Raw genomic sequence first — 26,676 nt, 5'->3', positions numbered from 1 at the left:
ACCCACTCCCAGGGCAAGCTTGCATGCTTTCTGCCTTCAAAACGTGTCCAGGCTTATGTTTGTCAGCTACACACCCGGGGTGTTACCCAGCCCCAGCATCGCCCCTCCGCCCTGGCCAAGTGCTGGCAGAAGTTGGTATCTATGCCTGTTCTTTTTCTCCATGGATCTCACGGGAACTCGTCCCATTTTGGAGGTGATAAGGAGACGATTACTGTCAAGCGTTTGTTGGAACTAACTCCTGCGCCAACCCCTTTCTCTGAGGAATATTTCATAGTGCCACATGACACAGGAGTATGGGTCAGAAACTTCAGCAAGAAATATCTGCTTTCATTAAAAATACACAGGTTCTTGCATCTGCTTTGTGCAATATCCCCCCACAAAACCTACCACCATCTTCCACTCACCTGTGGTTACTGCACCTTTTACAAAGTGCAAGGAACATTTTGGCCTCAGCTCAAAATTGCAATTTATTGATCTATAGCAGTAACACAACAAACTTCAGAGGAAGGAGAAAGCAGTTTTAATCCCTTTCAACATAAGATATTGAGGGGACAAAGTTGGAGTAAGACTAGATTAGCTTTTACTTTCTTGTGCTTTAAGACTGTTCTTTTCTTTGCCAGGATACATCCCATCACCTCCACAGCCCAGGGGTAAGTCACTCTGGCTCATGCCAGGCTGCAGGAATAACTTGTCATAGTTTTCCATCACACTAGATGATGCCTTAAGCATTCTGGACTAAGGGCAAAAAATGATGAGAGAACAGCTTTCTTCCGTGTGGACAATTTCTTCATTCCATATTCAAGCAAAACCTGAAACAGGGCATTTTAAACAAGTCTATTTGGGGTGCATGACAGCTATTGCTTCTTCACTCAAAGGCACTGTGAAATTAGTAGATTTTCTCTGGAAACTGAAGCACGTACTCTCTTTAAGCAAAAAAAATGGAAAGCAAGAATAAGCAGTCATTCCAATACCCCAATCTCTTTCTATACAGGTTGGAAACTTTGAAAGGAAGGTCCAGAACATGTTTTTGACAGTAAAGCTTACTGAAACACAGTGTATGTGAAATTGCCTCAGTTGGTTTGATTGGGAGTCAGTCTCCAGATAACGCATTTTGCTTTGCTTTGTGATATTGAGTGATCTGCACAGATCTGGGACATCTTTTCATGAAGTTCTTTTATCGCTGGACTCCATCTCACTGAAAAGGCTTCATGCAGACTAAATTGAGCAAATGACAGCAATCATGCTCAAACATTTCAGGCAGTAAAAGCATACACACAGTAAAAAAAAAAAAAAAAATCAATCTTAGCAGCTTCCCAAGTCTGGACTTCTGGTGAATCTTCAATGTTCAGCGTTAAAAGTCACCAGATGCTTCTTCTACAGGACATAAAAAGGAATGTGTTAACAAAAGAGAAAAGGACATCCCATAGTTCCCTGTTATCTTGTGTGATTTATTTCCATAGGTTAAGCTGAAAAAGAGAGACCACTAACTCTGGTACTAGTCCTGATTCCTCTAAAGACCTCCACAGATCCCTCCTTGACTACAAGATCCTACAAGTCTCACTTTTTCTGGCACCGTGAAGGTGGTGCCATAAATGGTGGCACCATTTATGGTTGCTCCCTGCCACACTTTCGAGCTGATAATCCCATACCCCTGTGGAGAATATAATGAACCATCCTCACGCAAAGTGGGAGCTGACTGCAGACAGAGTTATCACAGAATCATAGAATAGTTTGGGTTGGAAGGGACCTCTAAAGGTCATCTAGTCCAACCCCCCTGCCGTGGGCAGGGACATCTTCAACTAGATCAGGTTGCTCAGAGCCCCGTCCAGCCTGGCCTGGAATGTGTCCAGGGATGGGGCATCCACCACCTCTCTGGGCAACCTGGGCCACTGCTTCACCACCCTCACCGTAAAACATTTCTTCCTTATCTCTAGTCTGAATCTACCCCCCTTTAGTTTTAAAGCCATTCCCCCTTGTCCTGTCGCAACAGGCCCTGCTAAAAAGTTGTCTGAGCTCTTAATGATTGCTGTTAGCTGCAGAGATTTGTTCCTTCTCACAGCCTGGATATCGTCATAAGAGCGTGGCAGGGCCTGACCGTCAGAGCAAAGGAAAGATGATGTTTTGTTAGGAAAAGGCATGGCCCTAAGGCACTGAAGCAGCCCACCTTTCCCAGGGGAGAGTTACTCTTGCCTACATCTACTTCCCAGGGATTTCAGAGAGCATTTTGGAAGAAAAGCATTAAACCTCAAGAACTTTACAAATCCTGAAGGCAGCTGAGCTTATACTGTAAATATAAGCAAAAACTTTCCTAGCAGAAGTCAAACTCCACAGTCTCTTCCATAAGGTAGGAATGTCCACTCAAGTGCAGAGCTGCTTTGGGTCTGACCAGGACGTGCTGACAGCCTGCTCAGGGCTGTGCAAAAGACAGACCAACCGCCTAGACAGAAAGACTAGCCTCCCCGATCCGGGCATCACTTCCCATGCAGGAAAGCACAGGCGTCAACAGCGAAGAGCTGAACTGAAAAGTCTGTTAATCAGAAAAAGCCCAGAGCAGTGCACTTAGCTTGGTCTTGCAATGCTGATGCCAGAAAATCTGCGTGCTGGAGGTGCTACTCGCAGTGGACCTGATGAAATGGAGTATCCAAACATGTGCTAGATATGTACCTGGCACATATGTTCAGACCTGTTTTAGAGCCTCAGGGTCTGGTTATCTCACATGTTTGCAGGAAGGAACTGTCTGCTTTTTGAAGCTTACACCTTGCTCTGTAACTTCCTCGGTCCTCTTTGACTTCCAGGCTCTGAGGTTCAGCGTTGGGATCCAGCTCACAAAGCCACAAGGGTATCTGTTAGCCCAGAAGATGTGTCTTGGTACTTTAGAGATGTGGGTGTTGTCACATAATATTCATGACAAGGAGATTTTGGCCAGTGAAGAGTGCTGCCGAGGCGTGAAAACCCCTCTGTTCTGCCACCAAAACCTGCAGGAGAAAGAAGACAACACAACAGATTTTTGCCTTCTGGCTTCTTCACATTCAAGACTCCTGTAACATTATTTCCCGTTAACACCAATAACACATTTCTTTTGCCAAGAACAAATTTAAATTTCTGTTATTTAAATCAAGAGCCCCAGCTCACCAGCTGAATAATTTAACTTGCTTTTCTGCCATGGACATATAATAAAGATGCAATTGAATTAAAGCCTTGCCCTGTGTTCCCTCAAATGAGGCACAAGCACCCTCTTTCAGATAGAAAAGTCTGCACATACTGTACACGGACTGTGGTTACATCCACATGATTGCCATGCTGGAACCAGCCCTATAATTACTCTCTTTAAAAAAAATGGGTTCTTGTATCCTGCCATAAGAATAGGATTTCTAGATGTGCAGTAGACTGTTTTCCTTTAAGCTCCCAATACTGGGTTTTGAGCCCACAGTAGGTCTTTCTAGGCAGAAAAGTTTCCCAGAAACACTGGTCATGATCCCATTTTCAGGCAATCTTGCTAGCAAGTACAGGGAGTTTGCTTCAGAAATGCAGCTTAAAATGGGGCACATAACTCACTTCTGCACCTGATGCCCCTGAGCAACTTCAGGGAGGAGGAGGAGGACTTCAGGTATGTTGAAAGCACAACACTTCTCAAATTATTTTGGCTGGCAAGCAAATCCCAACCCACCCATATCCTGGTGCAGGTGAAGCCCAAGCACTCCTACATGTCAGACAACAGGGTTCCAACTCAAAACTGGGGTGGAAAGGAGAAATAGTGAAAAATCATCTCTAAGACCCCTAAGAAGTGCGCAAGACACTGTGATGGTGCAAAGCTGTGTATTGCAAACTCAGGAGATGGGAAGGTGGACAGATGTTTGACTTCTGCAGGGCACAGCAGCCCAGAAGGAGCAGTTCCACAGAGAGGGGACAGGGATGCTGCCAGTGCCGGGGAAGCAGCTTGGGCTGAACTGGGACTTAACCAAGAGAGAACAATTAATCTCTTTTACTCCCTGCAAAGCCTGAAAGTATGTTAGTCTTTGAGCAACATCCCTTGGTCTGCAGGCAAATTTTCAAAACTACCCAAAGCATGAGACTCCACATCAACAGATGCTGAGCATCTACTGTCAGTGCAAAGCCATTTAGGCTGATCAAACCTGACAGCTTTTTTTTCTAGTTGGTGAGGTCAATCCATCTAGATCCTGGTTTTCCCACCTTTAGAGCTGTACCTGTTTTTCTTGTTAAGGTATTTATATGTTTCCCTTTGCTGGAGTGAGCTGCTGTTTGAACACACAGTAACATGGACCTCCTTGGAACCACTTCTCTGAAGGAGGAAAAGAGCTCAAACATTCACACTGGGTGTGAACCGTCAGCACGGAGAAGGGCAATCCAATCTGCACAAGTAGTGATTGGCAGTGAATGGGCTGAGAGTGAAAACACTTGCCTGGGAAGGGATCTTAGCCTGGGATCTCAACCATCATCTAGACAGGGAATAAGAACATCACCAGAAAGGGAAAGAAACATTTAGAGGAGTAATGAAAAAAAAGCATCAAACAACTGGAACAGTTTCCAAATCTGCATAAAGAAATCCACATAAACTCCAGTCTCCCTCTGTCCTTTGGGGTTTGAATACCCAGTTCCTCTCTTACCTGTCCCCATCACGAATGTTCCTGAACTGGGTGCCAACGAGGCAAGCCATGAGAGGCCCAGCTCTGCCTCCATTCACAAAGGGCTCTGCAAGTGCCCCGATCCAAATGTCAATATTCTTTGGTGTCCCATACAGCCGTACGAACTTCTTCGCCAGACCACAATTCCTCAACACTCGAGCAAGTGTCTTCAATCCGGAGGGTTATGAGAGCCCACAGAATTGTCTCCAGGAGTTATAGCCTGCAAGCAGTTGGGTATCAGAGCAGACAGATCAGTAAGGTGTTTCCCCCTCCTGGAAAGATTTTTCCCCCTCTTTCCCAAAGTCAGGGCACAGGTAGGGTCCCAATATATTTAAAACATTTTTCTAAATTTTTCTATATTTCTGTTAATGCCATCGGCTTTCCACTCCTCCAGAGCCAGTTCATCCTGCCTGGCATTTCAATGCTGTTTGTGGAAGGGCCACGTCTTTGCACGTGATCTCTGCTAGCGGGAGTTGCTCCATCACCTTCCAGCATCGTTTTGCTGTTCCACTTAGCAGCAATGCAGGTGCCTGTGCACAGGCTCCAGAGCCATGGTGTCTGAAACAACCTCCTGGTGATGGGACCGAGGAGCTATGGGAGACCCACGCCCTGCTGAAGCTGCAGCAGAGAGCCAGAGGACCGACACCAGGGCATTTCAAATAGCAAAGGAGACCGATGTTCAGGCACCCGATCCTGCATGTGCTGTGACTGCTCCTAACCCTGTGCTGTGGGTGCTCAGATGAAGGGTCTGGGCATGCCTAGTGGCTGCCTCATCTTCACTGTGACCCAGGAACCCTAAGGGAGCATACAGTCTCAGATACCTTCAGCTAGAGCCACAGGAGAGAGGTCCTCACAAAACTCGTTGATGTTGCCTTCATTGAAAGTGAATCTGGACAAGATGTTGATGCTACCTCTTTCTGTACAATAGGATAGTGGCCAAGTACTCCCCCACAGCTGGTCTCACTTGTGTCCCTGTCTAGCCACAGGGACAAGCCATCCCACACTGCAAAGAGAGCTCTACGTAGCCCAAGTTACTTCAGGTGGGAGAGGGCCACCGGACTTTGCCAGCTGGACTAATTTTTCTGTACTGCAAACAGCTGAAAATCCACTGGACCACAACTGGTGCATAATTCTGCATCTTGGTGGACAGGGCACACACCCAGCAAAGGGCAATTTGCGACTCAGTGTCTTATCAAACGACCGCTTAAGTAGAGGAAAAGTCCATGGAGCACTAATGCCTGCTCCTACCTGCCAGCTCAGTGAACTGTTAGGTGCAGAGATGAGATGATGCTGCAGCACACACCTCTGCTGAGAGCAGGATGTCTAAAAACTGGGGAGAATTCACAGAAGAAGATACAGCATATGGTGCCTGGATGACACCGCTATCAAACAATTCAAGGACACTGAGAATTTGCTTTATCAGAAAAAGAATTAGGAAGCTTTTTTTGATCTTGCTATACCGTCATCCCCTTCATAGGTTGTCTAACATCAAGGAGTACAGTAGCACTCGGGGGTGGGCTGAGACCCAAAGGCTAGGAGCTAAACACAAATTCACACTAGAAATACATGTCAGTTCCGCTGCAGCAGATCAGCAGTCAAAGCCATAAATTCAGGATTTGTGGTTCAGATCAGGTTCTGCACAACAGTGTTCCTAGATAAAGCATGGAAAAATCGCAACCTTCTGTTGCAGCAAAGGCAGAGCAATCCTGTGACCTGACCATGCACCTGGATGTACTGCAAAGCCTCTGCCTGGGCTTAAAACCTGTGAATCCAGCACACTTTTCATTACAGTTTCAAAGTGAGCCCTATTGCATCTCCCAGGACGTTGCTGACACAGCAGCTCCAGGCACTTACATCAGCCTAATAACACTGTTAGGCAACGACACACCCATGAGCCAGTTGTAAAGTCCTATCAACAATCTATTTCTCAAGAGCATCTTGCAATGCCATTACACTGTTTTTGCATCTTGCAGGGCCCCGAGAGTGGTTCTGACACGCTTTTTTTCTGGGACACACTCTTTATCGAGAAGTTACCAAGAGATTTTCCTCACATACTGCAATCTGCTCTTCCAGTCATGTATGGCTGGGCTGGAACACTACAGATGCTTGGAGAGAAGCCACGGAGGACTTCTGGCCCTAATACCACTCCTGCAGACTTGCTGCTGAACTGCGTTCCCAATTTTGCCATTTGAACCACAATACAAATGAGTCAGTTACTAAACACTTGACTCTGGTCTGTGCAATGCCCCATGTTCTTCTGGCTGCGTGCCTCCATGTGTCTCCTCCAGCTCCAGCCAGGCTCTGACTTCATTGCTCAACCTCCTGTCGACTTACCTGTGGTTGTACAGAAATGATGAAAAGGTTTGGGAAAAAGTAATTTCAGCCAAGCATGGGCTGGAGATGTTTCTCAACGCTCAACCACAAGAGTGCCTGATTTCCACTTCTTTTTCTTTGGAAGCTCTGCTCCCACAGCCAACTTACCTGGGAGGCCATGATCTCTGCTACGCTGCATGTTAAGCGTGGGTAAATCAAACCCAATCCTTTCAACCTGCTCAAACATCTGATCCCGGAGCTCATCCATGACCATTCGCTGCTGTGTCATCAGCTTGGCCTGATTAGCCATCAGGCTCCGTAGAAAGGGGTCAATACCACCTGCAACGGTTACACAGGGACTCGTGAGCAGTGGAGGGTGGCAACCGTGTGTGTAAGAGGCTCAGGAGAGCTGAACGCAGCTTATATTCAATTATAAGCTTCTACTACAAGAGAATCAATTTTTCTGCACTTGAAGAATTAAAAAGGAAAATACTTTGAATAATGTTCTTAGAGTCTACAGCAATTAAGCAATCGGACTGTGTGCTTCATAATAAGATGGGCCGCATTTGACTGCAGAGAACAGCTATATTGGGAAAAACTCTGGCTGGTAGTAAAGGTCATTTAATACATTTAATACAAACTGCTTTTAAGTTTGACTGAAGCAGGAGCTCATCCAGAGAGTGCAGAAAAGGCTGAACGAAATAAACTTACACTGCAGAAATGCAAGAAGTTTATCTTCTTTAATGATCCTCCAGACAGCAAAGGCGGCGTTTCTGAGTTGAATTTTGGGACCTATGGGCTTGTAATTTTGATTCAAGCGGTCAACAGTTGGAGGAACTGAAGCATGAGCAACATGAAAAGCCAGGGTGAAGACACTGGATATTCGAGGATCCACAGACTCATTGTAGCCCCAGTAGCGAGGAATCAATCTCTGGAAACTGGTTCCCAACAGAAGAGGCAGGTAGTCCCTGTAGGTTATAATCTAGGGGGAAAGAAGGAAAGTGTAAATCATTAATTGCTTGGCCATCAGGTTCTTTGGAAGCAAAGTTATTGTTTGTGTCCAAACCACAGGAGCCGTCGCACTGTACTTTGATGGGATTTATGTAGGAGATTTTGCTAGCACAGATGTGGAGCAGAGAGACTCCCCAGGGCCAACCGTTCTTTCACCTCATCAGACCTTCACCCAGCTGCTCTGGCAGTCTGGAGAGGATCCTTTCTAGCACTGTTGAGTGACATTTTTGTTTCTTCAGCTCCGTGGCCTGGGTTCAAAGCCTCTTCTGCACCTGGCCATTGTACCATGCCACAGGTGGTGCAGCTCCAGGCACAGACACAGGCTCTGCAGGCCACTGCCTGGGCTCCTGGTTTCTCCAGCCATGCATGGTGGGATCTCTACACTCTCTAGCAGTGCTGAGATTTGCATGAACATGCAGTGATTTCCATGAAAATGCAAAGTGGACATAACTGCTCCAGGAACATCAGAAAGCACAGCACTGCTCATGCCTGACCCACGCTCATCCTCTGCCTGTGCACCGGGATCCTCTGCCCGTTGGTGCTGAGGACTTGGCACTCAGGTGTCCCCAGACATGCTCCTCCCTGCCTCAACAGCTTGGCAGGTCGGAGTAAGATGAAAGCCTGCCAAATCCTCCCAAATATTCCCTCCTCGTCCTATAGGTAGAGGCCATTCCCATCAGCCAGGTAGAACTGCATTTCCTCCTCCCTCCCACCCTATGTGCTTCAGATGACAAAGGAAAAGTCAACAGTGTTGGCACAGATGATATCACCGCCCACGGGCAGCTGTGTTAGTCCTCCCATAGTAGAGGTTTCCAAACCTGGTGTCATGTCTCTTTGGGATACTGAGGAGGCTGCACAATTTTAAAAAATCAAGTTCTTTGTCAGTAGGTGAAAATGTCTTAATTGTCTGAAAATTGTAGGACGATGAAACCATTGATCTAAACATGATGATGGAGGCAATGCTTTTAGTACAATTGTTGGAGTCTCTCCACATTGGCTTACCCAATATGTTTGTTCAACAATACTATAATATTTAAATTGACAGGTTTAAAAACAAACCTTTTGATATTCCTGCTTTTTTGTTTGTTTGTTTGTTGAGCCAACTCAGAAGAGAGGTTTCCAATTAGGTACGACTAAGCACTCCTTTTCTGTTGGTTGTAAAACCTCATCTGGCTTTGAAGCTGGTCCTGCTCCAAACCGGAGGCTGGACAAGAGACCTTGAGAGGTCCCTTCCAAGCACAGAAATATTTCTGTGACCCTAGGATCTCATTCAGGGTGGAGTCTGTGGTGCAGCACAGTCCCGAGGGGTTCTTTGCCCCAAAGGAGTAAGGACAGAGGAATGCCCTGGCTGGTTGCACCCACCAGCCCATGGGGCTTCTTGAGAGGAGGACACTCACAACCCAGAGGAATTTTAATCTAAATCTCCAGTACCATTTTTATCCTGTACCAAACACTGGTTAGAAAAACTTTTCCTCTGACTTTTCTGTCCCCATGTTTCTCAAACAAATATGTGCAGTTAAAAACCCATCAAGCAATTTGGAAATTTATCAGTAGAGGGGCATCAAAGATTCAGGGGGACCCCTCTGTGCTTCTTATTTCAGGTATCTCCATGTGATTTTGCTTTGGACGAAAGGGGCTGGTGGAAAAAATTTGGTCATTTGCACCCCAAAATACTGCACCCTTTGGACACCCCACACTAACAAAGCCCATCACGTTAATTCTGTGAGACTGCAAGACAAGGCAGCAGAGCCAGGACATACAACATCGTGGCTGGTACCTGGATCATGGCACGCAGGATCTTTCGTGCCTCCTGGTAGAGCTTCTCTCCATTCCAGTGGGGATTTAGTCTCTTCAGCTCTCTAGCCAGGCGGTTGTGCTCCCGCACAAAGAGGGTGTGCATGCACGTCAGCTCCAGCATTTCGTTTGCTGATTACCTGGGAGTATCACAAGTGAGCAGACTTGTACTGCTGGTGACCTGCTGCTTGGCTGCTTCCCACTGGGAAGAGGCGAATGTCACATGGGGAAGCACGCACAGAGAAATTTTTACATGTCTCGGTATCTCTGCATTGAGAAGAAGATGGGTAAGAAACACACAGGAGGAGAAGGAAACCAGGGTCTGGGTCCCGAGGGTTGGAGAGCACCAGAGAAAAGCCAAATTTCTGCTGAGGCAGCAAAAGCCAAGATGCCACCGTGGTTGTGCTCAGCATCACAGAGAGATGGGGCAATGTTTTTTTCAAATAAGGGCTAGGAGCATTAACTTAAGAAGCTAAATACCAGTAGGTGTTCTTCCAGGCTCCCAGATCAGAGAGACAGTCTCACAGCTCAAGAGAGAAATGAAAATGGGCAGAGGGAAGTTCGGATGGCCAAGGGAGCTCTGAAAGTCAGAAGGCATCTTTCAAACCAGCTGAAACTATGGCCAACGCAAGATGACAGTCACAATCAAGCTCTCTGGTGAGTAAAAGTAAAAGCAAAATGAGTCACAACTTGAAGGAATAAATTACAAATGGCATCACAATGACATATTAAATCCTTTTTCAAACATCTAGGCAGGAAACCCAAGAGAAAGCAGGTGATGAGAGTATAAAGAGGAACTCAGAGAAAAGTAAATATGTCATATTTAGTCCCATAGTAAATAGAGGGATTTGCTCTTGCATTCAGCACAGAGCCCTTTTCATTTACTGTCAAAGGCTGTCTGTAAGAGACTGCGGAAGAAGAAACAAAAGAAGCACTGTGAGGTTTCCTCGAGCAGAATGCATCCAACCCAGGGCTCCCAACAGAGCTCCAGTAGGACATCGCTGAACCCTGTTAGGCAACTGCACACGTAAAATTTCCCCAGTTCTCAGGGACCGGAAAAGTCACAAATAAGACACTGAATTTTCAAAGGAGCTTCCGAGCCAGCCTGAACTGTTCACTATAAATTCATTGACGGCTATGTACCCTGCTATGGAACAGCAACTGCTCCAGCAGAGTGCTGGGGGCTGGGAGCCCGCCCTGGGAAGCATCCAATACGCCTGCCCGTTCTGCTCCTCACTGGGCATCTGCCCTGTGCCACAGGTCCTGCGCGGTCCTCACCAAGGAGAGACCTGCACAGAACCGGGGAAGCAGCTGAGGACATGGAACGATGGATGGGACAGACGGAGAGATGTGAGAGGTTGAAGGAAACATAAAGCACCAAGAGCTCAAAAGGAGGGCGCTGGAGGATGACACCAAGCAGAGCTCTCCCACCGGTCCCACCACCAGCTCCTCACGGTATCCAAGGACCATGGGGATGTTGTCCAGAGGAGCTTGGGCCAGATACGTAGGGGGCCAAGGGAAGAGAAATCAGCTCCACAGCTGATGAGATCTGCTGTGCCCTCAAGCTTTCTCCGGCAGTGCCATGAGCAGCCCAGCGTGGCCACAGCCAGCAGGAGTTAGCCAGGAGGTCCTGCTCGCCGAAAGAAAAGAACCAGGGAGTGAGACACTAATTCACGAGGTGTATCGGAAACATCCCTCTCTGGGGTCCCACAGGCTTGTGGCAACATCCTGGTCCTCTCCAGCAGGGGCCAGGGAGAAGGGAGCAATGCTCAGGGCTCCAGGAGGTCGGTTATTTTGTCCCTGTGTGCTGGGGACAGGAGAAGACAGCAAACGGCAGCAGACGGGAAGGTTGTGGTGGCTGTGCAGTGTTTTGGCTAGAGAGGAGGCGTGGCTTTGGGAGGCTGTGCCCAGGACAAAAGGAGTTATTTTGGGTTGAAGAAGTGGTCAAGAGGATACCAAAAGCATGATGAATGATAAATGGGAGCAGGAGGCTGTCTTGATGGACTGAAGGCCTGTGCTGACGTCCTGGCCAGCGTGCTGCCAGTGCACCCCCAGCCTTCTCAGTGGTGGGGACATATCTTAAAAGGTCACCTTGGTCTGTGGCTAGCCTCATTCTCAGCCCAGCTGGGATCTAAGCTCCTCTCACAGTGCAGCAGACGCACTGATGTGCAGCAGCACAGGCAAATGTTTCATGGAGGTGACCCAGCCCAGCACCAACACGCCTCTACCCATCCTGATGGAAGAGAGACAGCCACCAAACGACAAGTATGGAAAAGCCATTGCCTTCAGGCCAGTCTGCTGTTGCTGCGTTTGCTCGGCTCCATCATGGCACTGGTTCTCAGGTCACCTCCAGCAGCCCTGTGTGCTCTCTGGGCCCTACCCCAGAGCTGCTGAGCACACATGGGACAGCTTCACTACAGGCATATAGTCACAAAGAAGATTTGGAGACGGTGAAGACCTTTCTCCTACCCAAGCACTGCCTGTCTCAGTCTTTCATGATGTTTTGCTATGCTCCATTTTCCACTTAAATAAGAAAAACAAACAATTAAAGAAATAAACCAGAGCTGTTGCAATTGTTCACTCTGGATTTCAGGGTTAGGGGTGCCAGCACCCGACTTACCTGCAAGAAAGCAAGGGATTTTAGCTCCCCGGCTGACTATAAGACAGGGGTCCTTCCGCATGCTGTCAAAGGGCATATATGCCTTCCCCCTACCAGTGAAATTCCAGTTAACAGCCAGCAAGCCCAGCGGGCTGCTCCGATCCCTCAGTTTGTTGGCCAAAGGCACTTCACGGCCATACACCACGCTGCCATCAAGAAAGGAGGTGAGCGCGTTGATCTGATCTCAAATTGCTCTGCCCCTGGTACAAGCAGGAGCTGAGCGGAAGAAAGGGAGGCAATCATCTCTTGTGTTTTTAATTCGTGGGTCATTGGGTGGGATCTGCAAAGAGATAAAAGAATAATTCATCACCAGTTCAGGGGTGCAGAAACTGCACTGTGATACTACACCCGTAAGAAAAGCCAGGCAGGAGCCATTTCAAAGACAGTCCCCACGCTAGATAGCGTGGAGATCAGTCATAAATCCCAGATATGATTGACAGCAGAGATGCTATTTTAGGAGTCCAAGTCCCAAATACACATGAAAGCCTGCAGATGCCTAAATTTCCATAAAGTCCTATGGATAGCTGAACTTTTTTCCCTGAATATATACATATCGGGTTGAATCTTTAAAGCCCAGGTGATCCTATCTCATGTTGGAGTCTAGTGTCCATGTCTACATTGTGGACAGCTGTCACCCAGAGCTTGTGACCCTGCCTGCATTCTCAAATGCATGTTGGGCAAATATCAGTGATGCTCCATCCCTTCACAGTTTTCCTCGAAAGGAAATGCGGGTACATGGGCGAGCCAGAGCTGCAGTACATCTTCAAAGGCAGGAGAGCAGGGCTGCAGGGTGGACATGTACATCATTAAGCATTTACTGGAGCGGAGACTGCAATGTGACTGTCATGCTAATGCCTTAGCCACTACTGAGAGATGCTCATCACTTCCTTGCCCCATGGCACTACTGAGCATTTAACCATCAAATGGGCATGGATTTGCTGGGGTATTGACACCCACCAGCACCTGTCTCTGACACATTTACTATAATCCAGGCATCACCCACGTTGCCTTTGCGCCATACCTCCAAAGCAAAGCCATATCGTTGAGGGAGGTGGATAAACGGTTGGGTACGGGGGAAAGACAGGCTGTGACTGTGCCTGACATCTGGGGACAGCCCCTGGGACCCAGCACCGCCACCTTACATAGAGTGGTCTGACCCCCTTGGCCTGCTTTGGGAGGATGTCCCTCCTTGGCCAAGGATGGGGAGAGCCACCCACATCTCCTGGTTAGAAGGCAGATACCCTCTCTCCCTCTTCCCTGCAAGAAGGCGGCTGTACCCTGATGGGAAAGCAAGGTAGCTGCTTAGCACAGCTGGTGTCACAGTCCAGCTCGCCACTGAAGGTGACTCTGGCTGGGGTGTCCGGACTGAAATGCAGGTCGTGGCCAATAAATTGGCCCCACTGCATGAGCATGAGTGATCTATGCTGGTCCATCCTGAGCTGCCCAGGGGGGAAGCGGACAACCTCGTTTGACACTTGTCGAACCTGCAGGGGATGAAGGTAGAACATGTGCATTAGGAAATGACTTGTACGAATGGGTGCATCGGTTCACAGGGTCATCAGCAAAAATTCACAAGGCTTTCCTTATACTTCATGGAAAAAACCCAAATCTCTCTCTGAGTGGGAAGGCATTACTGAGTGCCCCCTTTGCTGAGCATTGCATTGTTCTGGCTCTAGCCAGGTTTCTGAGCCTCTAGGCCAAGAGTATCCCTTGGTGGACATATGGAAGCAGCTAAGCAAGAGTCATACTGGATAGCCTGGAAAAGGGAGGCAAAAGATTTTAAAAGACCGCTTTGAAATAGAAGTGCGGAAAAAAATAGTCTTTGGGAATTTCTGAAGGTTTTCTCAGTAAACTCCTTCTAGCAGGACACTCTCCCAAAGCCCTCTTCCCTTCTCATCCCTTCCTCATCCATCACAATTCCCCCACAGTTCTTCCTTCATGTCTTACTACAGAAAAAGCGGTCAAAACTCTGCTCAGGCCCTGACGCTGTGCTCTAGAGCAGAGTTAGGAAGTACAATGAAAGCATGAGCATAAGGCGCACAGCCCAGAAAATCGCGGAGCTCCTCATTAGTGCTGTTGTCACACTAAGCCCAAGTGACCACACCACAGTGCCCCTGCTCCCGTCCAGGCTCCACGAGAGCCACACGCGCCCCCACAGATCAGCCCACCCATGGACCCACACACAGAATTTCTAGCTGGATATTTTTTATTCCGGGGATTCACTTGTTCATTTTATCCTCTGGCATGTTGCTTTTCAGGAGACAACCATCTTCCACAAACCAAATCAAAAAAGGTGAGTAAATAACTTCAGCTTCAATGTACTTAATTTAAAAGAACACATTGCGTAATTCTTTCTTTATCCCGTGCTTCTCCAGTAATCAGATTAATTTTCCTCTGCTTTTCCTGAAAGCATGGGAGTTAGAAAGCATTTCTGTTAGATCACCCTGGAGATTCTCATATGATCAGCCTGAAGTTGGTGAATTTAACTTCCTCCTCCTGATCACCACCGCCCCAGCTGGTGGACGTGCACTTTGACGCCTGTGACCTATCCAAGGACTGGCAATCCCTAAGCCCTGACACTGCATTTTCAGACGACTGTTGCAAACGTTACCAGTGGAAAGGGGAATCCAGAGAAACGCTTTCCTTCTGCCCACCCATGGGGGACGGACACGCCATCCTCCTATTCTGCTGGCAACCATCTGACCAGGGCTCTGTTTGAAGCTCCTAGTGATGGGTTTCTCCTGTCAGAGTGCATGGAAGAACAGCAAACTATTAGTGTCATCGGGACCATGGCAGGGCCGAGCGCTCATGGATGTGGAGAGAGACAGGAACCTCAGAACGGGACCACACAGCCACGTACAACGGTCGGGGAGCTGCTGCAGCCCTGCGGGTTTGGTGCTATCAATTAGCGTCAGGTTTAATAATAATAACAATAATAATAATAATACACACCAAGCCTCAGCTTCTCCCAGGCAAGAACTCAGGTCGCTGGTGAATCCTTGTGTCATCCAGCCTGAAGAAGGGCCCTCGACCTCAGACCATGGGTGGAACACAAAGGTGAAAGCTTAACATCAGAGAAAAGGGGCAGAGACTTAGGCCCGTTCATTTAATGGTATTACCAGTGATCTTTAATGGAAATGGGGTGATTTGGATTGCGAGTGTTACTATGCTGTAATTGGACTACGTGGTTATTATAGTTTGATTAGATTGTTAAAGCCTTAATTCGGCTAATAATACATTTAATTTTGGAGTGCATGTATAAGATGTGTTCTCTGGTTGCCTGTCATACACCGTGGGTGCAACACTGCCTAGGGCCAAGCAATGGAGGGACGCAGAGCACAGGGCACAGCTGAGCCCACCTTCTCCAGGGCTTCAGGGTCTGGTTCAGGCGTGACGGGCCTGTCCTTATCCCAGAGCCCAGATCCCCCTCCTGAATGAAGACACCGCTGTCTGAAAATGGAAGGAGGCAGGTAGCTCTCTCCCTACTTCTTATACAGATACCTGAAGGCTAAAGCATCCCCTAGGCAGGCAGAGCTGTCTGAACTCCTTCCTCTGCCTGAGGTGCTCCCAGGAGATGCTCTGCCTACCAGGTTCTTGGTAACGGGAGGGATGGGGAATGCTCCTATACTGTCCCTTTTAAAACACTCCACCTGTCTCCACTCTGACTTGCAGTCGTGCCCCTCCATTTGTCCAACCGTGGCACACGCAGAAGGTGCTCTCTCCCAGCCCGTGTGCCAGAGTTCCTCCCACGCACAATGTGGGGCAGGGAGACGGCCAGATCGTGCCCCAGTACGTGTTTGGGGCAGGAAGCCCTCTGAGACCCTGCAAAGGGGCAGAGCCAGACAAAGCCCAGGAGAAAGACAAAAGATGCAGCCTGATGACTGAGACCCTGGGCTGGAGCGTTAGTCCCCAACACAGAGCTATTCATATTTTGGCCAAAGAGCTAGTTCATGTACAACACCAAGAACCCTCAAAGCAAGACTGTAATTAAGAGCTCCACACATCTAGAAAACAACACCGTGGGGTGTAAAACTCTAAAGAAGGCATACTACATGGATCATCCTTGGGGCCATGGGTCTAGTTCTACTGATGGAGAACCCATCCATCCTGTTGACACAACCTCCTCCCTGTTGTTGCACTCGCCAGTGATCGTTCGGTAGCGGCAAGAAGCGGCCCAATTTATTTTCTTATCCTGCTGGTCACATCCACTTGCCTTGAAAATCAGCCCCAGCTGAGCGGGTGTCAGCAAGTCTGCCAGGTAACAACAGAGAATAAACACGCAGGAACATACTGGCCAGGAAAAAGTTTTCCTTCTTGTACACTTGAAATGGTTTCTTATCACAGTATTACCCAGAGGAGCACAGGAGGCTGTCATTTAAGGTCTTCCTGCTCAAAGATGTGCTGAGAATGCTCTCTAGAGCAGCAGATTGCTTTCTGTGGTTTGGAAAGAATTAAACCCAACAAAGCTGCAGTCAAATCTTATTTATAATTACATGTTAGGCCTGTGCAGCAGTGGAATGATTTTCTAGCATTAGCAACCCTTTTTCCTTCCTCTCCCCTCCCTTTTTATCTCCACCATAAATTGCTAACAGCTACAGTCATCCCAGCGGTGTGTGGCAAGTTTTCCCCCCCTGTGAAGCAGCCGCCAGCGTGTATCACCGCTGTTCAGAGCTGCCTGGAGAGGAAACCATCAGGTGGCTGGGCAGCACAAGGGGACACCGGCTTTGCATTTCCACCGCGCAGATTTCCCCATGCATGGGAGGTAAGTGGATGAGTTCAACCAGCAAAGCCTTCTTGGCTACTGCTGCTAGCACACCACGTCCTCAGTCCCTTGGAGGTTTCCTAGCCACTGCTGCCACCAACAGTTTGGGTCACAGCACGGTTTAAGAAGCCACTGCTGCCTCCTGGGCAGGTGGATGAGAGGTGGCAGGGGGGTGGTCTGGCAAGTCTCTGGAGCGGTGCTGGAGCGTGGAGAGGCTGGAGCCGAGCACAGTCAGCCCTGCCTCCCTCTTCCCGCTCAGCCCATGCCAGAGCGATGCTGGAGCACCCCGTGACGTGTGTCGGCCTGCCAGTGCTTTGCTGTAATGCTGGGGATCCCCAAGAGTTCATCTTTATACGGCGGGAGCCCTCCCTGTGCCTCCCTGAACTGCTTCTCTTACTGCCCCGAATTTGCCTTCTGCTCTCAGCAAACTGGTCTCGCTAGGAGGCCAGGACTGCCACCTCACGGAGGACATTGCTCCTTCAAGACACATGCTGAAATGTCCTTTCACATTGCTCTGTTCTCAATCTCTATTTGTGCCTTTCTCACAGCATCCTGTTCCCGATGCAGAACAATCTGGCAGTGACTTTGACTATTGCTAGGCAGAAAAACTACTTACCTTGGGGCTGGGCTATTGTGAGTTACATCCTCTGTGTTTGGTCATTCCCTACTTAAGCAAAAGAATGTTACCTAGCAAAGTCTTACAAGCTTTGACCCGTTGGTACATTAACCGCTACATTGCAGAAAGAACCAGGGAAGTGCACAAAGCACTTTCATTAACTGATAAACCCCCAAATAATTTTTTTTAAGATGGAAAGAGAGCACAGAAAAATAACTCATCTTTGCCTCACTGCAGTCGCATGGGAGGGATTTGAGCCGTGGCCCATCATAACCCCCTTTCATTCCCTCCTCCCAAGCCCCACACAGCCCCAGTGACCAAGCCCCGTATCTTCCTCCTCTGCCTTCCTCCCAGCAAAGTGAGGTCCCTACCTGTGACGTTGAAGTCCCCCCTCACAGCCCATCGCAGCTTCTCCTTGAGGAGGGTCAGGGTGGTTTCCATGTAATCTGCAGCCCGGACGGCAGCCCGAGTCCCTGCCACCGGCTGTTTGAAATATCCCAGAAGCCCTGCTGGGGTCAAGGCATCTTTCTGCAGGTGCTCCTTTATGCTGCAAGGGAGAATAAAACAAAATCTGCAGGACTGAAATGGGGCAAAGCCAAGAGTCCTGCAGGTTACACACGTGAGCGTCGGGCACGCCAGCTCTCCTGCCATGTTACTAGTCTGAAGCGCAAACAGAGGCAGAGTCATCTACCTCCCTGCACAGCAGCTGGAAGAGACCAGGGCTGGTCCTGCCACCCTCAGCAGAGGAGCAGAGTTGCAGGCAGAGAATCTCTTAAATTGCCCAGCTCCACCTGCCAGAAGACAAATCTTAGGTCTTTACATCCTTGAGGCAACCAAACCTCACGCAACTGTTACCCAGCTCATCAATGTCTGCAGGTGCCAGTCTCCATCCAGAGGTCCCAAACATCTCCAGGTCACCCTGTCTTAATGCTGCCAGAGTCTCCTCTCAGATGGAGGGGTCCCTAAGCCAGCGAGGGGTTTCAGAGGGTGGCATCTGAAGGAGGATATGTATGGGCTGGTAGGAAGCCGTACACTCCCAAACCATGGTGGCAAAAGCTGGGCTGTCCTGTCAGATCCCACAAAATGTCCTCACTGCAGCCTACAGTGGTTTGCTCCCTCCATAGGAGGGAACCACTAGAAATCATGTGCTGGCTCCAGTCCTCCTCGGAGTATCCCTGAGGGATGAAACAGAGCCAAGCAATACTGAGCTGGGAGGAACGGCATGCATGGAGGAGGACAGAGTTACAGCTCTTAGTGACCCAACAAACTGGAGCTGTGGTGTAAAAACAGGGTGAAGGCAGGCAAAATGCTGGACTACAGCCCACTGTGCTCCCGGAGGACCTCGCACCCTTGCCCGCTCTGCCAGAGCGAGGAGGAAAAGCCAGTGGTGCTGCAGCGCAGGCAGGGCACACGGCGTATGCCAGCAGCTGAGCCCAGTCCCGACTCTCACCAGTCGCGTGTGCGCTTGCAGGCTGCATTCACCAGCTGCTTGGCCTCGTTCACGCTGCTCAGGAGGGATGAGTCCGACAGCTCCACTGGTAGAACTCGGTAAAGGAAAGGGAAGAGCAGAGGTGAGAGTGCTGTCTCCCACCCGGGAGCATCCCTGTGCTGCAGTGAGGTTCTCTTCGTGCCTCCAGCACCCAGGGATATCGGCACAGCAGTGCTGGAAGTAACTGCTGCTGCTCGCTCTCTGGAGAGAGGTATGTATATACATATATTCCTTAGGGGAGTCTGAGAGAGTCACTCCCGGGCATGAAAAGGGTATCTTCATCAGTGAAGGCTTCAAATAGCCACCATGAGAGATGTAGGCATCATCCCTCCTGCCATTTCACAGCAGAGCGGTTGCTATTTCTTCAAGATATTTTGCAACCCCCATTAATGTGATTCATCTTATTTCTACGCCTCCAGCCACAGTTGCCTTCAGAGAGCCTGCACAGATACCACTGGCTGTCGTGACAAGCATGAAGAGCCCAGCATTAAGAGCTCTTGTCTGCTGTTTTTTTCTCATCGCTGTCTTTACTCCCCCACTTTTTATCCTAGGTTGGTTATAGCCACGTTGCCAATACACCTATGGTGAGTTTGAGTCCTTCCCCATGGCATCAACTGGCCAAAGCTCATATATATCCCCCTACACCTCAAGGCAGAGGATACACAGCCCGGTTTCCCCACTGCTTTCCCCAGTCTGTCCTGCAACCTCCTGCCACCCTCACTGCTCCCCCTCCTGCCTGGGGCAGCTCCCAAAAATGAATTGCGTTCCCATCGTCTGCTGGCTGCAGGTCACAGAACAGGAGGGGACATTTTCCCACAGCTTCTAGGGAAGAAGAAAACTTCAGAAATCAGCACGAAGGGGATAAATATCTCCAAATTGTCCCCAGATTCTTTAAAATATCTTCCCTGATCAACCCAGAGTTCACCTCTTTGACAATCTTGGTGAGCAAAATTATTGCCTGGACCACCATTTGAGACGAACGAAAGGTCAGGCATGTGCTTTCCGTAAGGATTTTACATTGTAAATTAACAGGCAGAGGTCTCTATAGGTTTTGGAGCGGTAATTCAGGGCTGGAAGAGCGCCAAGTGACTGCCCCATCCCCAAACTCCACAGCCCCTGGTGGCTCCGATTCACCAGACGCTGCAGCAGCCGAAGCGAGTTCACTTCAGAAAGAGACAATAATTCATTCCTCCCTTTGAGAGCAGGAACCAGCCCCCCGAGAAGAGGGGAGTTCAGTTTTCAGCCTCCATAAAAACCAGCATGAATGCAGGAAGGGAGCTGCCCGCTGCCCGCATAAGCCGTGAGCCGCCAGCTTCTCTAGGAGAATGCTGTGGGAGACAGTGTCAAAGGCCTTACTGAAGTCCAGGTAGACCACATCCACAGCCTTTCCCTTGTCCACTAGGCGGGTCACCTGGTCATAGAAGGAGATCAGGTTGGTCAAGATAGATACAAACTATGCTCCTTCTGACACCTCTTCAGGACTTTGCTGCTTGCAATAGAATAATTCAGGCCCTTCTAGACATAACTTTATCTTTTCTACTCAGGAAACCCCCTGATCTGAGAAACCTGAGGAAAGGACAATACCACAGGAAGAAGATACAGATGCCTGAAACAGGCTGAGGATCGCCAGCAACCCCAGGAAGATTTCTGCCGTCATCCCTGCAAAGGAATGCAAGAAGTGAAGAAAACCGAGGATCTGTGGATCTCGCCATGCATTGGAAAGGTCAGTGCTGACACTGCTGATGGCACGTGTTAAGGGAGCTCACGAGGTGTCCCCTTCCCAACGCAACGCTCCCCAAGAGCTAATGTGCTGCCTGGGAGGTCCTTCCAGTGGCACGTGGAAAGGGAGCTGCCTCCTGTCCCGGGGACCTCAGGCACTGGCGGGAACACACTGCTTTGGCACTATGGGGGCAACACAAAAGGGAGCAGGGGGCAGAACACCCTGCCAGCGCTGCAGGCAGGCGGCTTGCCGGGGAGCCTCGGCAGCAACACTGACCGTGCAAGGAGAGTTGGTGCGTGGGGTTAGAAGAGCTGGAGGGGAAGAGGGATCAGCCAGGGCAGCATGGGAGGTCCTCTACACATAGACATTTGGGATGTTTTTGCCCAAAGCTGACCCACTCACCTCCCAAGGCGGCTCCAAAGCAATCAGCTCTATCAGAACGAGCCCAGAGCTGTGGGCTGTGCCTACTGCACATTGCTTAGCACCCACCGTGTAGCTGCCAGCAAAGGTAGCCCAGAGTTCACCCTAAAATGCCGAGCTAAACCCATTCCCTGTGGAGGAGCCCCCAGCAACAGCAGCAGTGTGGTCCAGCCACATCCTCGCTGTGCTCCAGCTGTGCTTGGTGCCAGGCGGAGAGAGGTGCCAGCCCTGGAGCAAGGTGGGGGAAGCCATCACACAAGCAGCGGGAAGCGCAGACCTCAGCTGGATGCTCCAAACACAGCCCCAGTCCCCCACCCATGGTTCAGAAACAAGCGCTCCACGAAAGCAAAAGCAAGCGTGCAATGGGCCAGGCTCTCACCTGCGATCTTCTGCTGTCCTCACCACGGCCCACTCCGCGCCTGCACTTTTATCTGCAGCAGGGCATTATCTGCAGCGGGCGGCCCAGCGGGGCTGACCCACGGAGCTTGGAAACTCCCCCATGGGTGCATGAGGCCAAGGCAGCGCAGCACCCACCTCCCACCCCAGCTCCCTAGCAGGGAGGCTCCTGTGCACCCACCTGGATACACAGCCTGATGCTCAAGCAGAGCTTCCCCAGTTTTTTGCGGGGGGAGATGTAAGGCAGTACTTTGCCATGGTTTGAGAGTCTTGACTCCTGGGGATGTCTTACAGGGACAGGGTTCCTTCCCCCATGGTGCTCTTCACCCTTTGCTGCTCTTAGAGGTCAAGATGTCTTCATATCCACCTATGGAGGCACCAGCTCTACACGGTGTCTGCTCTGCTCAGCACTCCCCATCTCACCTCCCTAATCCGCCCTGCCCTGCGTCCCTGTTGTGGTCTGGAAGGGTCCATGAATGCTGGTCCTTGTGCACTTCTCTGTGTAGACAGGAGCAGCAGGAGGAGGAACCGGGATGATGGTTTGAACAGGTTTCACCAACCTCCAGCTGCTGATCTTGAGCACAGGGCAGCTCAGGTAGGGTCTCACCCTTGCCCAAACTGCCATTGTACTGGGCGCTCATCTGACAAAGCACCACCTCTTCCCCCGGCCAAAGACCCCTCTCCCTGTCCGAGTGCAAATCTAGCTGATGGACAAATCCTTGCCGTGTTACAGCGGTGCCGATGAGGCAGGGCAGTGGGATACTGCTGGGTCAGGCAAATGATGTGCTTGAACAAGCTGATGTACAGAGAAGCAAAGGAGCTGCTCACCAGTGCTCCTCCTCAGCTCACTCCTCTCTAATTGCGCATTGCAATTGTTTTTCCTTCAGTAACAGAAACTCCTTGGTGCAGCAGCACAGACTGAGAGCACCCAAGTCTCTGCCAGTGTTCCCCCGGGGTAGGTTAAATGCATGTCTATTAGCTGACCTCTTCCCTGCGTGGGGTGCTCCAGGAACCGCAGTGGTTATACAGTGCCTCTAGCAACGACTCTGCAGGTGTCCCCGTCCCGAAGCTGGGCTACTTGCAGGTGGAGCCGTACCTTTTGATGCACTGCCTTGGTCCTTCAGTGCTTTAAAGAAAATCTGCAGAGCAAATCGCAATTCTTGCAGTGCGTCACAGGTGAGGCTGCACCTGGAGCACAGGTCCTGTTTGCAGACCCCTAGTCCAAGACAGGTTTCGGCAAACTGGAGGGAAGCCACCTAGAGCACAGGACATATGAGAAAGCTGGGTTTGGTCAGCCTGGAGGGGAGAACTATTGGCTTCAGCTGTCTGCTGGGAGGGCTCCAGAGCAGATAGAGCCAGAGTCTTTTCCAAAGTGCACAGTGAAAGGACGAGAGGCAATGGGAACGTGGTGCTGCAAAGAAGATTCCCATTAGACATAAGAAAACCACCCATGAGAGTGGCGCGGTGCTGGGACGGGGCCCAGAAAAGGGGTGGGATCTGCATCCTTGGAGATAGCGCTCACTTGAACAAGACCCTGAGCAACCTCCCCCGGCCTTCGAGGTAGCCCGGCTGTGGGCGGGGGGGGGGCACCAGAGACTCAGGAGGTGCCCACACCTTTCTGCATGTTTGAGGCAGAAGCGGAGTATCTGCCTGAGGTGCCACCACCACCAGCTGCTTGCACAACGGCGAGCGCAGCACTGCTCTTGTGCAAAGGGGCAGAGCTGGCAGATTTTCGAAGCCATTATCTGTGTGCTTCCTCTGCTGTACCATGCAGCTCACCGGTTAGAAGAGGATAAGGATTTTTCAAAGGCCAGTGAGACAGTGCATATCTGTGCTGATAACGGCATTTCACAGTTAGGAACTTACTTAATTGCTCTCAAAACTACTTCAGAAACCATGAAAGTGGGAGGTTTTGAGAGATGCTTTGTCTCTTGAATGTTCACTTTCCGCAGGGCCTGACCCTGCTCCCAGATAACGGTGTATGGGAAAGGCTGTGTATCTGGGTGAGCCTTCTGTTGAGCATCAACACGAGTGCCAAGCCCTTGTGCTCACCACCTTCAGGAGCAAAGAAGAGACCACGTGCTGCTCCTCTAGAGTAAGGAAACAAGAATATGTTGATGCAAGCAACAGTGCCTCGGAGCAGAGACGTGCCATCAACACCTGGGATAGAGCACAGCAATTAAAAGCAGAGGGTATCTAGATTATATTTGCATTTTACCTTATTTTTTTGTTTCTTGTAGGCTTTTGTGTTTAGCCACCAAAGCCTGAAGGTCTTAAACCGTTCTCAAGAAGACACCTCTCAGCTTTGCTGTAAAACCTGCCTGGTGTTGGGGAACCAGCTGAATTAGGGCGACACTGCTGAATGACCCAACATTTACGCACCAGTGGCCTTCGCAGAGCCCCACGTAACACCGCAGATCGCCGTTTCAAGTGCCCACGTTTCCACTGATGGGGCTATGAGGCATCAGCTACTCAATGAGTAGTAAGAGCAAGGTACAGAACCAACACCTGCGGTCTGGCCTCAGAGCTTTTGGGGTTTCCTTATTTTTCCCTCTTTTAGCCAAAGTATATTGAAGCACATAAAGAATATCATCCAGCTGAACTGTTCCGGCTGAATGAGAGGGGTAAAACACCTTTTTTCTTCTCCTTTCTTGGGGTCAGATGCCACAGACAGCAGCATTGTTCAGTTCCAGAGGTCTTCTAAGCAAACAGGCAGAAAAACTGCAACTCCTAGCAAGACCGGAGGAAAGCTCAGTCTGCCTCCAGCACCTCCAGCCCTCTCTTGCCACATCACAGAGACCACACAGGGTTGAGGCCCTGCAGAACCGAGCAGCTAGAGCAGGTCCACACAGGAGGATTGGACATCGAGTAGCCCAAGACTCGTGCATCTGCTGTGGTGGCACTACAAAAATCAACACCAATAATAATAATGGCATTTTTGATAATACACATTTAGACTTTTGCATAGGGCAGCAGTCCCCAGAACAACGCCAAACTGAGGTAGCAAAGCCTCTGTGTAGACACAGAGGTAGCAAAGCCTCTTCGCTAGGCATAGCACTGATTGAGACCCCCCCTGGAGCACTGCCTCCAGCTCTGGAGCCCTCAGCACAAGAAAGACACGGACCTGTTGGAGTGGGTCCAGGGGAGGGACACGAAAATGATCAGGGGGATGGAACAGCTCTCCTGTGAGGAAAGGCTGAGAGAGTTGGGGTTGTTCAGCCTGGAGAAGAGAAGGCTTCGGGGAGACCTCACTGCAGCCTGTCAGTACTTAAAGGGGGCTTATAAAAAAGATGGCGGCAAACTTTTTAGCAGGGCCTGTTGCGACAGGACAAGGGGGAACGGCTTTAAACTAAAGGGGGGCAGATTTAGACCAGATATAAGGAAGAAATGTTTTACGCTGAGGGTGGTGAAGCACTGGCCCAGGTTGCCCAGAGAGGTGGTGGATGCCCCATCCCTGGACACATTCCAGGTCAGGTTGGACGGGGCTCTGAGCAACTGGTCTAGTTGAAGATGTCCCTGCCCATGGCAGGCACCTTTAGAGGTCCCTTCCAACCCAAACTATTCTACGATTCTGGTCTCCTAGCAGTAGGCTGTTAATCTTTTGGGTAAGAAATGTGGGAGAAGACCCTTGCAACAACCTCTGAGCAGCTGCTGGCAGTGCTTGGACAGGTCCTGCCGGCTGGACAGGACCAGTCACTGCTGGCAAAAGATGCATGTGGACTCCCTGGAAGTTGCATCAGATGTTTAGGAAGCCTGCAAGTGGACTGTGGATTCCACCTACAAGACTGTTGTGGTGGAGCTGGTCTCTGTTGGGGCCATTTGTTCTGACAAAGCAGATGATGATCGTCTCAGGCTATCACCCCAGCACAGCAGTGTCTGTGTCAGAAGACAGTTAACTGCAGAGAGTTGGTCTACCCCAGCCAACCTGCCCTGTCAGCACAGCATGAAGAGAAGCCAACATCTGCAAGGGATACGCAAATCTTCTCCACAGGTAAGTGCTTCCAGCCTGGCTTGAAGGTGGCTCGCTGTGGAGGAACCAATTAAAAAATGGAAAACACCAAAGCATCTGAAACTTGGGTTTCAGATGTACTTCTAACAAAAGTACTGTACTTCTAACAAAGTTAGAAGCTGTACTTCTAACAAAACCCATCACTGACCTCTTAATTTTTGCTCTATTCTAAAAATGAAATCATCAGGGAATGAAACACTGCGGTCTGGATGCAGCCACCGTACCCGAGGCTGCTTTCACTGCTCTGCTACATCGACACAACAGGGAAGCGTGAGTGTAGCTGCATGGCCCGGGTGCTCCTCGGGCCCATCGACCCTCCCTGCTGACCTGCAATCCCGCTGCAGAAGGCGTTAAGTTTCAGGACAGCCGCTTCAGCCCCACGCCCTTCACTTCATATCCCGGAGCACCCACATACAGGTAACACCGAAGAGCAGAGAACAGAACTGCGGGAAGAAATCTGGCTGTGCAGCTCCCCCCGGGCTCGGTGGCACCCGCAGTGAAGGGGTCCAGTGCCCAGATCCAGGGACTAATGCTGCGTGAAGCCAGCAGGGCTACGTGCATGTCCAGCTGAGGTCTGGACATGGTGTAACTGCGCTCAGGCACACTATAACACCGTGTAACGGCTCCTCGGTGCTTTCTCCTCCAGGATTGGGTCTCTGAAACAGGAGAGGCAGAGACTTTTCACTCCCAGAGAAGGTAGCTCGCACCATGATCACAGGAAAGGTGGGCTCCTATATGAAGTGCTGTGGAGCATCCTCAAGGTGCAAGTGATTGGTATCATTTTCCTCTCCGCCCTCCCCCCCTCCCCGCAGAAGAAGCATCACTGGATCTTTTGCTTTTTTAA

General features: G+C 50.0%; 1 protein-coding gene across 1 annotated transcript; it reads right to left on the bottom strand.

Moving 5' to 3' along the window:
* Window positions 1-1,338: 1,338 nt before the first annotated feature.
* On the bottom strand, window positions 1,339-20,944 carry LOC103916612 (myeloperoxidase-like). Its single transcript, XM_009323623.1, is given in 14 exon segments — window positions 1,339-1,374; window positions 1,562-1,651; window positions 2,756-2,975; window positions 4,626-4,863; window positions 7,125-7,297; window positions 7,694-7,938; window positions 9,745-9,901; window positions 12,378-12,700; window positions 13,698-13,904; window positions 15,032-15,161; window positions 16,536-16,671; window positions 18,170-18,345; window positions 19,249-19,342; window positions 20,872-20,944. Coding segments are annotated over 14 exon segments (2,298 nt in total).
* Window positions 20,945-26,676: the final 5,732 nt, after the last annotated feature.

This window comes from Pygoscelis adeliae, unplaced genomic scaffold, assembly GCF_000699105.1.
Source record: "Pygoscelis adeliae isolate BGI_AS28 unplaced genomic scaffold, ASM69910v1 Scaffold325, whole genome shotgun sequence".
NCBI lineage: Eukaryota > Metazoa > Chordata > Aves > Sphenisciformes > Spheniscidae > Pygoscelis > Pygoscelis adeliae.
This window is presented reverse-complemented; position numbering and strand designations above follow the sequence as displayed.